At 45.2% G+C, this 15,131-nt stretch overlaps 1 protein-coding gene across 4 annotated transcripts in view; it reads right to left on the bottom strand.

Annotated features, from left to right (window-relative positions):
- The window catches only part of LOC141259656 (heat shock factor protein 2-like), a 56,324-nt gene that overhangs the window by 33,321 nt on the left and 7,872 nt on the right, over positions 1–15,131 (bottom strand). For all 4 annotated transcript variants that reach the window (XR_012318447.1, XR_012318448.1, XM_073675945.1 and 1 more), the window contains exons 2-3: positions 9,542–9,650; positions 6,456–6,622 (exon numbers count right to left, since the gene is read on the bottom strand). Coding sequence is in view for 2 of the 4 variants with exons in the window: in XM_073675945.1 (XP_073532046.1) it covers positions 6,456–6,622; positions 9,542–9,650 (276 nt within the window). In the remaining 2 variants the exon portion in view is untranslated. The remainder of the gene's footprint in view (positions 1–6,455; positions 6,623–9,541; positions 9,651–15,131) is intronic.

Genomic DNA, 15,131 nt, shown 5'->3' with positions numbered 1-15,131 from the left:
AAAGTGTGAAACAACTGAAAATATGTCTTATATTCTAGGTTCTTCAAAGTAGCCACCTTTTGCTTTGATGACTGCTTTTGCACACTCTTGGCATTCTCTTGATGAGCTTCAAGAGGTAGTCACCGGAAATGGTCTTCCAACAATCTTGAAGGAGTTCCCAGAGATGCTTAGCACTTGTTGGCCCTTTTACCTTCACTCTGCGGTCCAGCTCACCCCAAACCATCTCGATTGGGTTCAGGTCTGGTGACTGTGGAGGCCAGGTCATCTGGCGTAGCACCCCATCACTCTCCCTCTTGGTCAAATAGCCCTTGCACAGTCTGGAGGTGTGTTTGGGGTCATTGTCCTGTTGAAAAATAAATGATGGTCCAACTAAACGCAAACCGGATGGAATAGCATGCCGCTGCAAGATGCTGTGGTAGCCATGCTGGTTCAGTATGCCTTCAATTTTGAATAAATCCCCAACAGTGTCACCAGCAAAGCACCCCCACACCATCACACCTCCTCCTCCTACATGCTTCACGGTGGGAACCAGGCATGTAGAGTCCATCCATTCACCTTTTCCGCGTCGCACAAAGACACGGTGGTTGGAACGAAAGATCTCAAATTTGGGCTCATCAGACCAAAGCGCAGATTTCCAATGGTCTAATGTCCATTCCTTGTGTTCTTTAGCCCAAACAAGTCTCTTCTGCTTGTTGCCTGTCCTTAGCACTGGTTTCCTAGCAGCTATTTTACCATGAAGGCCTGCTGCACAAAGTCTCCTCTTAACAATTGTTGTAGAGATGTGTCTGCTGCTAGAACTCTGTGTGGCATTGACCTAGTCTCTAATCTGAGCTGCTGTTAACCTGCGATTTCTGAGGCTGGTGACTCGGATAAACTTATCCTCAGAAGCAGAGGTGACTCTTGGTCTTCCTTTCCTGGGGCAGTCCTCATGTGAGCCAGTTTCTTTGTAGCGCTTGATGGTTTTTGCAACTGCACTTGGGGACACTAGCAAAGTTTGCCCAATTTTTCGGAATGACTGGCCATCATTACTTTAAGAAATGAAGGTCACTCGTTTTTCTTTACTTAGAATTTGTATTATGGCAAGAAAAAAGCAGCTAAAAGTCTATTCAGTAGGACCATCAGCTGTGTATCCACCAGACTTCTGCACAACACAACTGATGGTCCCAACCCCATTTATAAGGCAAGAAATCCCACTTATTAAACCTGACAGGGCACACCTGTGAATTGAAAACCATTTCCGGTGACTACCTCTTGAAGCTCATCAAGAGAATGCCAAGAGTGTGCAAAGCAAAAGGTGGCTACTTTGAAGAACCTACAATATAAGACATATTTTCAGTTGTTTCACACTTTTTTGTTAAGTATATAATTCCACATGTGTTAATTCATAGTTTTGATGCCTTCAGTGTGAATGTACAATTTTCAAAGTCATGAAAATACAGAAAAATCTATAAATGAGAAGGTGTGTCCAAACTTTTGGTCTGTACTGTATATGCACGAGGTTGCGGGTTTTCTGGCGCTAATTAAAGTCTGAATGACATTGTCAGCAAAACCCGCCATCCTTAACACTGCGGCCTCAACGGCCATGCCATTGAATTCAGAGAACGAGAACTCTGATTAAGGATAGGACCCCGAGATAGGAGATCTGGACAGTCTAGTAGTCTCCAGGGTGAGTCGACGAGCAGGTGTACTAGCTCCGCATACCAGACCCGTCTGGGCCAGTCTGGTGCTATTAGGATTAAAGGTACTCCCTCTGTCTTGATCTTCTTGACGACTCGAGGGATCAATGGTAGAGGGGGAAAGAGATAGTAATTCATGGTCTCAGTTCCAGCTGCCCTAACGCGTCTTGAGCGATCGCTAGAGGATCGCGGGACCGGGCTCCAAAGGATGGTACTTTGTGGTTTAACCGAGACGCCATGAGGTCGACGTCCGGCGTGCCCCACTATAAGCAAATCTGCTGAAACACCTAGGGATGAAGAGACCATTCTCCTGAGGCAAGGCCCTGCCGACTGAGGAAGTCGGCTGCCCAATTGTCGACCCCCGGAACGTGGACTGTTGAAATTGCCGAAACCGTCTTTTTGGCCCAAACAAGAACTCTTGCCATTTCTTTGAAGATGGACTTGCTGCGTGTTCCTCCTTGATGGTTTAAGTATGCCACAGCCGTGGCGTTGTCCGATTGTACGCGGACTGGGAACGCTGCTAGAAGATCCTGCCAGTGACGTAACGCCAGGTAAATTGCCCTGATCTCCAAGATATTGATCGGTAGGGAGACCTCGTGGGGAGTCCACCGGCCCTGTACCGTGTGGTGGAGAAAGACTGCCGCCCAACCTATGAGACGGGCATCGGTCGTGACCACCTGCCAGCGAAGCGGTAGGAACGATCTCCCGGGTCTGAAAGAAGAGAGGCGAGTCCACCATGTCAATGACCTTCTCACCTGAAGAGGTAACATGATACGTCGATCCAGAGACGACGGGTTCTTGTCCCATGCTGACAGAAGGGCTAGTTGAAGAGGCTGGGTATGGAATTGGGCAAACTGTACTGCTTCCATAGCAGCCACCATCTTCCCCAGGACACTCATGCATAGCCGAGAGTGTGGACTTGGGTTGGAGAGAAGGTGGATCCTCAGGCGGAGAGAGCTTATCTTTTCTCTTGGAAGAAGGACCCGGGCAAGGGTTGTGTCGAACTGCATTCCCAGAAAAGTCACCCGTTGAGAGGGGACCAAGGAGGATTGTTGATCAGCCAGCCTAACCGAGAGAGCATGTTTAAGGTGATCTGGAGGCTGGAGAGACAGTCCTTGAACATGGGGCCTTTGATCAACAGGTCGTCGAGGTAGGGGATAACTACAATCTCTCTGGCTCTTAGAATGGCCATGACAATCGCAATTACCTTCGTGAAAACCCTTGGGGCGGAGGCAAGCCCGAAGGGGAGGGAAGTGAACTGGTAATGTGCGTTCTGGAAAGGAAAACGAAGGAACTTCTGATGTGATGGACAGATTGGGATGTGGAGATACGAATCCTGAATGTCCACTGAACATAGATATTCCTCAGTTTCCATCGAGGCGATTACCGACCTGAGGGACTCCATTCTGAAGTGACGGATGCGTACTTGTCGGTTTAGCTGTTTGAGGTCCAGGATCGGACGCAGTGAGCCATCCTTTTTTGGAATAACGAAAAGATTGGAGTAAAAACCGGAAAACCTTTCCTGAAAGGGGAATGGTACTATGACTCCCGAGTGCCAAAGGGAGGCAATTGCCTGAAGGAAGCCTGGAAGCAGAGATGGTGGTTGCGGAGGGCGAGATATGAGAAATCGTGTTCCTGGCATGGTGTTGAATTCGATTTTGTAGCCGGAGGTCACAATGTCCTTGACCCATGAGTCTTCTATCGCCGATACCCAAGCGTCTTAGAACAGAAGTAGACGGCCGCCCACCCTGGGAGAGGTCCCAGGTGGGGCTGATCCGTCATGCTGTAGAAAATCTACTGGATCGTGATCTGGATCCCGAGGGCTTGGTGGAGCGACCCTTTGCGTGCCAGTTGGGGGTGGGCCTAAAGGATGGCTTACGTCTGGCCCTCTGCGTTGTGGTACGGTCCTGTTGAGAGGAGTAGCCCGGTTGGGTGAACTGACGAAAGGACCGGAACTGAAGGGAACATCTCCTAGGAAAGGGACGTTTGGGCCTGGGCTGGGAAAGGGAGGTGCTCTTGCCCCCTGTGGCGTACGAAATGATTTGGTCTAACTTGGATCCAAACAGTCTGGAGCCTTGAAAAGGGAGATTAGTTAGAGACTTTTTGGAGGCCAGGTCGGCGTTCCAAGCCTTCAGCCAAAGAATTCTACGTATCACATAATATTGCTAGAGATGCGGGCTGAGCAGGCAGCGGCGTCGAGGGATGCCGTGAGAAGATATTTCACTGCATGGGCGATCTGATCCGCTAGATTAGCCAGATCGTCTGGGGAAGCCGCCGTTAAGATGCCCTGTCTAAGCTGCTTGGCCCATGCGGACACTGATTTTAATACCAAAGTTGATGCAAAGGAAGGAAAAAGGGAGGCGCCAGCAGCCTCGAAGGCTGACTTAGCCAAAGCCTCCACCTGTCTATCCATAGTGTCCTTGAGGGAGGAGCAGTCTGGGAGAGACAGAACCGTCTTAGCCGAGAGACGGGAGGATCCACAGTTGGGGACTCCGACCATTTGGCAACAAGGTCATAGTTAAACGGATATAGCACGCTTCTTTCCTGAGAAACGCTTTTCTAGGTGCTCCCACTGTTTTTGAAAGACACTGTCAAATTCTGCATGGTTAGAAAAGGTGCATGCTAGGCGTTTAATTTTCTTGAAAGAGACTGGGTGGTCCTGAGACGGGGCCTCGTCCTCCTTAACGTGCAGAGTCTGGTTGACGGCCGAAATAAGGCTGTCAACCATGTCCTGGATTTTGGAATATTGGACCGTGTCGGATCCAGAATCAGAATCTGACGCAGAGTCAGATCCCAGGGCGATCTCTGGGGAGGAGGTGTGGGATGCAGGGGGCATCTTGGAGGATGTCGATGGTACAGGAGAGCTGGATGAGGAGCTTGCGTGAGTTAGTCTGCCCTTGTGAGGAGGGGGCAGGGGTGCCAGAGAATCATCCATGGGAACGTTCGGAGCACTGGTGGCCGTGGATAACATATGGGTGCGGGGCAGAGCCTACCCGGTCCTGGATGTAGCCGCAGTCCTGAGACCCCTGTCCTGTGTCCCCCGTCCAAGATCTGGAGCTGAGACCGTGGTGAGCTGTTATCAGAAAACAGAAAGCTAGGGAGAGTGATACCGCTGGAGCAGGGGCATGACAGCGTAGGAGGGCGGAGCAGAGGCAGAGCGCACTGCCCTGAGTGACAAGGGGCGCCGAGGCTGATATGCGGAAGGAAGGAGGGGGTGGACTAAAGGCCCCGCCGCTGATAGGTCCACGGAAGGGCTGGTGGGCGTGGCAAACACTATGATCCTCACCAATGATAGGCTGATTGTTGGATGGGGGGGGGGGGGGGGGGTAAGAGGAACGCCCCCAGGGGATAAGTCCTGCCCAGCGGGTCTGAGAGTGGGCAATGTGGAGAATGTACACTGCTCTCTCGGTCGCTTGTGTAAAGGGGGTAACAGGGGAAGCAGTGTTCCCTGTAAACCCTGAAGAGCTGTATCTGAAAAAGAAAGTAGAAAGATTAATAAAACACAACAAGGTTGGATCTGTTAGGATCCGGGTCTACCTCCTACAGACACTAAGCTAAAACTGATGAGCTTAAAGCCTGTAGTATACTGCAGAGGAGGAGCTATTTTCTTTTGTTGCCTAGTGTCAACCTCCTAGCGACAGCAGCATACACCCATGGTCCTGTGTCCCCCAATGAAGCGATAAAGAAAACGCATCGTGGGCACTTAGCCTTAATATGAGCATACAGGTTATAGACTGCTGAAAAAAGTCCTACCTGTAATGCCTCATATCAGATGTCTTGTTGCTGATAAATCAACTTATATCACTTTATGTAAATGACCTCTTCCAGGCTCTGGGGAGGCCGCTGTCTGGAAGATATCTCTGCCTCCAGAGCTTATATTACATGAAGGAGGAGTTCCCAGTGTGATGTGTAATGGCAGCTCTCCTGATCTCACTGCAGAGCTGTGTGTGATTATACCTGACACATCAGCAGGTTCCTCTCCACTTCCAGCACACAGGCAGATGGTGTTGTAATATTGTAATATAGCAAAGCTTAGGGAGCTGCAACAGAGGTGTTTGCAAGAAGACAAAAGTTCATTTCTCCGATTCTGTGTTAGATACTTGTCTCATACCTGTAACTCCCCCTTCATGTAAAATAAGCTCTGGAGGCAGAGTTATCTGCCAGACAGCGTCCTCCCCTTAGCCTGCAAGAGGTAGTTTATATAAAGTGATAAAAGATGATTTTTCACCAACAAGGCATCTGATAGGAGAAATACAGGTAAACCATTTTCAGCAGTCTATTACCTGTATGCCCATATCAATAGTCTAGATATGGTCAAATGTAGTGACAGATTTCTTTTAAGCTTTTTTATACACATTTTACATTTTCTTTTAAGAGTCTGTTTCCATTAGGATTGCAGAAGACCTGTTTGCATTTTCTGAGACTCAGATCATTGAACACAGGTCCGAGTGCGATCCGATGTTTTGTTGGCTCGCACTCGACAAGCAAATACGCTCATCAACACCTGCCTTTACTGACAGCTGAAACCTCCGTTCCTGCTTCCACTAAACCTTGCTGCAGATGTTTAGTTATATTACTTGTATGGGGCTATTCACATTGCAATAAATTAATAAAAAAAACACAAACAGAAAATTTTGCTAACATAATTTGTAAGTGGGGTTAAATAATTTTGACTACAACTCTACGCATGTATTTTATTCTGAAGCATTTATCGTGCTGTTTGACCTGCATTTGCTAAATACTATACCTGAAATGTATAAAGAACAAAAGCAAACAAACCTTCGCCTTCCGGAACACCTTCTTCTCTCCCGTCGTTACCTTACGTTTTATCTTGATCAGTAGCTCTTGATGGCCACGCAGGAAAAAGTCATGCTGATATCTGCCTGAACAATATTTATCATGTCTGGTAGCACCAGTGTCATCCTGCATAACTTTATGAAAGCCATCTGAAATAAGAATTGAAGTGCATTTTAGAGCCAATATTTACCTGAATGCAGCTAACAGAAAATTAGCCTTTAAAGTGACCCGCCACCCTGGGCCTGAAAATGACTTAACATTTCACTGCCCTATTAATAAAGGAGGATCTTCTAGTTAGAACCCTCCCCAAATTGGAAAACATATGTTACTGTAAAAATAGGCCTTCTTCAGTCAGGATTAGCATTTCTACTGCAGCTCTACTTTAAAACCCGCAGTAGTCATTACTTCTTAATAACTTAATATCATCATTGTGTGAACAAACTCCTACTACCTTTATTAAAGTGAACTTGTTGGCAGTATTTCACCCCCAACACTATTTTTAAGCCCATGTAGTTCTTTCACAGAAATGTCTAGAAATACACTTACCTAGAAGGTCCGCTCCTCCGTTACTGAAGAGCCATTTGTAGATTCGAAGCCTGCTACTGCATCTCTATTCTCCGCCTAGCACCGCCTCCTTCAGCTTAACCGACATCCCCTATACTGTGCGATTTCAGGCAAAGGAGCTGACAGCAGGAGGCAGTGGGGCCGAGTGGGGAATAGAGCTGGAGTGACACAGACTTCAGGATTTACTATAATCTCAGCCTCATTTGGGGGCAAAATCCTGCTAACAGATTCCTGTTAAGTATTAAAGAGGTGCGTGAGTGTGTGAGTGTGTGAGTGTGTGTGAGAGAGAGAGAGAGAGAGAGAGAGAGAGAGAGAGAGAGAGAGAGAGAGAGAGAGAGAGAGAGAGAGAGAGAGAGAGAGAGAGAGAGAGAGAGAGAGAGAGAGAGAGAGAGAGAGAGATACACACATATATATATATATATACACACACACACACACACACACAGTACAGACCAAACGTTTGGACACACCTTCTCATTTAAAGATTTTTCTGTATTTTCATGACTTTGAAAATTGTACATTCACACTGAAGGCATCAAAACTATGAATTAACACATGTGGAATTATATACTTAACAAAAAAGTGTGAAACAACTGAAAATATGTCTTATATTCGAGGTTCTTCAAAGTAGCCACCTTTTGCTTTGATGGCTGCTTTGCACACTCTTGGCATTCTCTTGATGAGCTTCAAGAGGTAGTCACCGGAAATGGTCTTCCAACAATCTTGAAGGAGTTTCCAGAGATGCTTAGCACTTTTTGGCCCTTTTGCCTTCACTCTGCGGTCCAGCTCACCCCAAACCATCTCGATTGGGTTCAGGTCTGGTGACTGTGGAGGCCAGGTCATCTGGCGTAGCACCCCATCACTCTCCTTCTTGGTCGTCAAATAGCCCTTACACAGCCTGGAGGTGTGTTTGGGGTCATTGTCCTGTTGAAAAATAAATGATGGTCCAACTAAACGCAAACCAGATGGAATAGCATACCGCTGCAAGATGCTTTGGTAGCCATGCTGGTTCAGTATGCCTTCAATTTTGAATAAATCCCCAACAGTGTCACCAGCAAAGCACCCCCACACCATCACACCTCCTCCTCCATGCTTCACGGTGGGAACCAGGCATGTAGAGTCCATCCGTTCACCTTTTCTGCGTCGCACAAAGACACGGTGGTTGGAACGAAAGATCTCAAATTTGGACTCATCAGACCAAAGCACAGATTTCCACTGGTCTAATGTCCATACCTTGTGTTCTTTAGCCCAAACAAGTCTCTTCTGCTTGTTGCCTGTCCTTAGCAGTGGTTTCCTAGCAGCTATTTTACCATGAAGGCCTGCTGCACAAAGTCTCCTCTTAACAATTGTTGAAGAGATGTGTCTGCTGCTAGAACTCTGTGTGGCATTGACCTGGTCTCTAATCTGAGCTGCTGTTAACCTGCGACTTCTGAGGCTGGTGACTCGGATAAACTTATCCTCAGAAGCAGAGGTGACTCTTGGTCTTCCTTTCCTGGGGCAGTTCTCATGTGAGCCAGTTTCTTTGTCGCGCTTGATGGTTTTTGCAACTGCACTTGGAGACATTTTCAAAGTCTGCCCAATTTTTCGGATTGACTGACCTTAATTTCTTAGTAATGATGGCCACTCGTTTTTCTTTACTTAGAATTTGTATTATGGCAAGAAAAAAGCAGCTAAAAGTCTATTCAGTAGGACTATCAGCTGCGTATCCACCAGACTTCTGCACAACACAACTTATGGTCCCAACCCCATTTATAAGGCAAGAAATCCCACTTATTAAACCTGACAGGGCACACCTGTGAAGTGAAAACCATTTCCGGTGACCACCTCTTGAAGCTCATCAAGAGAATGCCAAGAGTGTGCAAAGCAGCCATCAAAGCAAAAGGTGGCTACTTTGAAGAACCTCGAATATAAGACATATTTTCAGTTGTTTCACACTTTTTTGTTAAGTATATAATTCCACATGTGTTAATTCATAGTTTTGATGCCTTCAGTGTGAATGTACAATTTTCAAAGTCATGAAAATACAGAAAAATCTTTAAATGAGAAGGTGTGTCCAAACTTTTGGTCTGTACTGTTATATATATATAATATATATATATATATATATATATATATATATATATATATAGTTTGAAGCTAAGCAGAGTTATTACTACAATAAGTGACACTGGTCAGAATTGTAAAATTTGGCCTGGTCTGAAGAGTGAAAACATAAAAACAGGCTCGGGTGTGAACAGGTTAATATTGTATATGTGTACCTAGGCGGTGGAATGCTGACAGTGTGTAATATACTCACTGTTAGCATTCTGCTCCGTTGCTGCTAGATATTATTATACTTCGGCATGTGACAGAGTAGCATCCTCATTTTTTTTCTTAATAAATCATTAGTATAGAATGACAAGGAAGGTGAACTTATGGTAAAATGCCTCCAAACTCCGTGTACATTTAAACTGAATGCCACGTACACTCTATTTGCTGCCATGCCACACGGTGACGTAACTTACACCAGTTCAGCTGTCTCACAAAACTAGCCATGTTGTTATGCTTGAAGTGTCTGGGCAGGATTTCTTTTGCAAACCTTTCTTCATCCAACACAATGAAGCTGTTTCCATCCTGAAAACAAAGATAAAATAGGGGTGTAATGAAAGTATGGATTATTTACCAGCATATGAGGTGGGGAGACACATGGGACACCAGGGAAAATAAACTCCCAAAACAACCATTCAGACCCGACAGTCAATCTATATAGTCTAAAATCTGGTACGTCTGACCAAGATCAGATGCCATTTCTGTTTCTATAGCGTTTCGCTTTTTCCTAATCTATGGAAGAATGGCAACTCCCATGTATTGAACAATCGACCACAAATCCAAGCTATTGTATTGTCAGGGGTCTTTGAGATGTCTACATGATTGATGACTCTGGGAGGAGATGAAGAGTATTATTGAATTTTACAAATGAAGGTCATGCCTGTGCAGCTGGCCCGAACAGTGCAGCCTCCAAAGCTGCAAGCGAAGGCAGCTTTACCTCTGTAGCATAGGAGTAGCGTGAGGTCCCCGAGGCTGGCCGGGTCCAGCTACTTGGGCAGCTTCAGAGCAGCGCTTACAAGCACTACACGCTTTGTCTAACAGATTGGCCACCACAGATTGACTACAAAGGTGGCCAGTAATCAAATGCTTGTTTTTAATAGCACCTACTATTTTAACCATTTATGATGCTAGTTTCACGTCACACCTCACCATTCATAGCTTTGGGCTTCTACTAATGCATATGGCAAGCTTAGGAACCTGCGCTTTCAAAAAGATTTCCCAATTCCCCACTTCTGACCTAAAAAATGTATCAGCCTGTGATATGTAGTAGAAAACTAGGACTAATCGAGATTTCATATAGAATTTGTGCACCCACTGCTGCACTTGTTCCATTACTAGTTGTTATGTTGGCATCCAAATTCATAATCATATATACAAGTTGTATTTTCATGATCATCTACAAGTATCAAACTGAGCAAGTTGTATTTTGTGCAATGAATAAATTCAGAATACTCCACACCTGTGCTACTTTATGGGTAAAGTGACTGCAATGTGAATTATGTTCCCAAAGACTCTCCTATGTAACAGATACGTACCAGATAACAATTAGGCCAAGTTTTATTGTGTAAAAGCAGATCCATCACCAGATTTCACCATACCAGCTGTGTGCATTATTACATAAGCATCTTAAACCTGATTGAGCTTATTTTGGCGGCTCCTGGACCGGGCCGCAATCGTCTAGGGGGCTATGGTGCCTGCGGGCCACAGGTGCAGAAGGGACGCCGAGGGAACAGACAACAGGTGAGAAGAATCTTTTTTTTTTTCTCTTATATGTGTATGTGAAGAACAACACAAGGGACCTTCCTCCAACATGGGGGCCTGAATGGGGACCTTCCTCCAACATGGGGGCCTGGATGGGCACATTGCTACAAGATAGGGACCACAGGAGATAGGAGAACCACCGAATGTCCAGTCCAAAATACAAGAAACATAAATATAAAAGGACCTTTATTGAAAATTGGTCAAAGTGGTGCTGCAAACACATGCAATCCCACCATATCACAAACCATGAACTAGTAAAAGCAAAATACATAGAACCATACAATGGGCAACATATGTTACAAATCCGCAGAATAAATAGTCAAAACGTATGTCAGAAAGAAATCACAGCATGAAGGACACGTTTTTGTATATATAAGAGAAAATCACCAATTCATATGTCAGTGTGACTATGCTGTTGAAGTGGTACATCTATTTGAATATAATGTGCCCAATATTAAGCAGAAAGCCTGACATACCTGTATATGGGAAATGGAGGGATCACAGGAGAAGGCCCCGACGCGCGTTTCGGACTGCAGTGTCCTCTGACGCGATCCTGCAAGGCACTTCCGGTTTCGGAGCAGTCACGCCGCACATACGGCATCCCCCTTCTTTTTCATATTGTCAGCGATTGGCTACACACCCCTTTTTATAGTCCGTGCTTCCAAAGACCAAACACCCCCTGACGAAGGACACTGCAGTCCGAAATGCGCGTCGGGGCCTTCTCCTGTGATCCCTCCATTTCCCATATACAGGTATGTCAGGCTTTCTGCTTAATATTGGGCACATTATATTCAAATAGATGTACCACTTCAACAGCATAGTCACACTGACATATGAATTGGTGATTTTCTCTTATATATACAAAAACATGTGTCCTTCATGCTGTGATTTCTTTCTGACATACGTTTTGACTATTTATTCTGCGGATTTGTAACATATGTTGCCCATTGTATGGTTCTATGTATTTTGCTTTTACTAGTTCATAGTTTGTGATATGGTGGGATTGCATGTGTTTGCAGCACCACTTTGACCAATTTTCAATAAAGGTCCTTTTATATTCATATTTATTTAGGTTTCTTGTATTTTGGACTGGACATTCGGTGGTTCTCCTATCTTCTGTGTTTTCAACCGAATGGTCTGCCATTCATTATTGTCCACATAATATATACAATCTTTTCACTGTTGTTGGGCCGTTCATATTGACAGACGTGTCTCTATGACATATCCCCATTCTCTTGATGTGGATTTTTCTAAGTGTATTTGCGAAGATAGGGACCAGTATGTGACATTACGACAATATGGGGCCCAAGATGGGAGACATTACAACAAGATGGGACCAGTATGGAATATTACAACAAGATAGGGCCAAAGATGGGGGACATTACAAGAAGCAGACCAGGGTGGGACACATTACTACAAGATTATTGCCAGAAAAACTTCAAAATAAAGCATGAAAAAATATTTTGTCACTAAAAATGCTGCTTTATATACACTGCTCAAAAAAATAAAGGGAACACAAACAACAGAATATAACTCCAAGTAAATCAAACTTCTGTGAAATCAAACTGTCCACTTAGGAAGCAACACTGATTGACAATCAATTTCACATGCTGTTGTGGAAATGGAATAGACAATAGATGGAAATTATTGGCAATTATCAAGACACACTCAATAAAGGAGTGTTTCTGCAGGTGGGGACCACAGACCACATCTCAGTATCAATGCTTTCTGGCTGATGTTTTGGTGACTTTTGAATGTTGGTTGTGCTTTCACACTCGTGGTAGCATGAGACGGACTCTACAACCCACAGAAGGTGCTCAGGTAGTGCAGCTCATCCAGGATAGCACATCAATGAGAGCTGTGGCAAGAAGGTTTGCTGTGTCTGTCAGTGTAGTGTCCAGAGGCTGGAGGAGCTACCAGGAGACAGGCCAGTATACCAGAAGTGGTGGGGGCCATAGGAGGGCAACAACCCAGCAGCAGGACCGCTACCAGAGCCCTGCAAAATGACCTCCAGCTGGCCACAAATGTGCATGTGTCTGCACAAAAGGTTTGTAACTGACTCCATAAGAGTGGTATGAGGGCCCAACGTCCACAGATGGGGTTTGTGCTCACAGCCCAACACCGTGCAGGACGCTTGACATTTGCCACAGAACACCAGGATTGGCAAAGTCGCCACTGGCACCCTGTGCTCTTCACAGATGAAAGTAGGTTCACACTGAGCACATGTGACAGACATGACAGTCTGGAGACGCCGTGGAGAGCGATCTGCTGCCTGCAACATCCTTCAACATGACCGGTTTGACAGTGGGTCACTAATGGTGTGGGGTGGCAGTTTTTTGGAGGGCCACACAGCCCTCCATGAGTTCGCCAGAGGTAGCCTGACTGCCATTAGGTACCGAGATGAGATCCTCAGACACCTTGTGCGACCATATGCTGGTGCGGTTGGCACTGGGTTCCTCCTAATGCAGGACAATGCCAGACCTCATGTGGCTGGAGTGTGTCAGCAGTTCCTGCAAGATGAAGGCATTCAAGCTATGAACTGGCCTGCCCGTTCCCCAGACCTGAATCCGATTGAGCACATCTGGGACATCATGTCTCGCTCCATCCACCAACATCACATTGTACCACAGACTGTCCAGGAGTTGGAGGATGCTTTAGTCCAGGTCTGGGAGGAGATCCCACAGGAGACCATCCGCAACCTCATCAGGAGCATGCCCAGGCGTTGTAGGGAGGTCATACAGGCACGTGGAGGCCACACACAATACTCAGCCTCATCAGGAGCATGCTCAGGCGTTGTAGGGAGGTCATACAGGCACGTGGAGGCCACACACAATACTCAGCCTCATCAGGAGCATGCCCAGGCGTTGTAGGGAGGTCATACAGGCACGTGGAGGCCACACACAATACTCAGCCTCATCAGGAGCATGCCCAGGCGTTGTAGGGAGGTCATACAGGCACGTGGAGGCCACACACAATACTGAGCCTCATTTTGACTTGTTTTAAGTACATTACATCAAAGTTGAATCAGCCTGTAGTGTGCTTTTCCACTTTAATTTTGGGGGTGACTCCAAATCCAGGCCTCCATTGGTTAATAAATTTGATTTCCATTGATGATTGTGTGATTTTGTTGTCAGCACATTCAACTTTGTACAGAACAAAGTATTCAATGAGAATATTTCATTCATTCAGATCTAGGATGTGTTATTTGACTGTTCCCTTTATTTTTTTGAGAATATATATATATATATATATATATATATATATATATATATATATATATATATATATATATATATATATATATATATATATATATATATATATATATATATATATATATATATATATATATACATACATATACACACATACACACACTAAAGTAAACAAAAAAACAGTGCACGTTTATTATCGCCACATCCGTAACGACCCAAGCTATAAAAAATAAAATAAACAGCAAAAATGTTCAAAAGGTGTATAGAAAAAAAATGGTATCACTAAAAATGTCACTTTGTCCTGCAAAGAATGCGGCCCCCCCAAATTAAATTTTTTTCCGTGTGCAGCCCATATACACAGCCGAGTTTGAGCCCCTGGTGTAGAGGTAGCAGCTGAATCTGGAACCCAAACCTCATGGGACCCTCTGCCACATAAGACAGCAGATAATAAAACAGCACATGGTAAATAGCGAACTCTGTTACACATGCACCACATTGTGGCCCAAGAGCTTCTTTACTGACATACACTCGTGGCCAAAATTGAGGCAACACCTGCAGTTTTTCACCATCACCATTATTTAATGAAAGTTTTCACTGACATACTTCCTTGACCACACGCTCTCTTCTGCGATATGTATTCTATGTTTGTTTATAGTGACCTGGGTGTGATTTAAGACCGATATTGTGCAAGCAGTATTAGTCAGGAGTGGTCACCTAAGAAGAGAGCCAAAGCTGTTACTTTAAGAGAAGAAGGGTACAGTTACTGGGACATCGCAGCACGAATTGGAAAAGGGATCTCACCGGCCAGCATTCTCAGAAGTGTGTAAGCGGCTTCAAGAGACTGGTTCGAGAAAGAATAAACCAGGTAGAGGAAGGAAGAAGGCTGCAACTCCTCAGACGGATCGAAAAATTGTTATTTTCGCCCTAAATAACAGGAAATCAACTGCTGTTGACATCAACAAGGAGCTTGTCAACACTGGAGTGACAGTGTCCGATCAGACGGTTCGTACACGATTGGTAAAAGCGGGGT

Source organism: Phyllobates terribilis, unplaced genomic scaffold (genome assembly GCF_046119375.1).
Source record: "Phyllobates terribilis strain yellow unplaced genomic scaffold, ASM4611937v1 Scaffold_3__8_contigs__length_932513732, whole genome shotgun sequence".
Lineage (NCBI taxonomy): Eukaryota > Metazoa > Chordata > Amphibia > Anura > Dendrobatidae > Phyllobates > Phyllobates terribilis.
The sequence above is the reverse complement of the archived record's forward strand: the minus strand, read 5'-3'. Positions and strand labels throughout refer to the sequence as shown.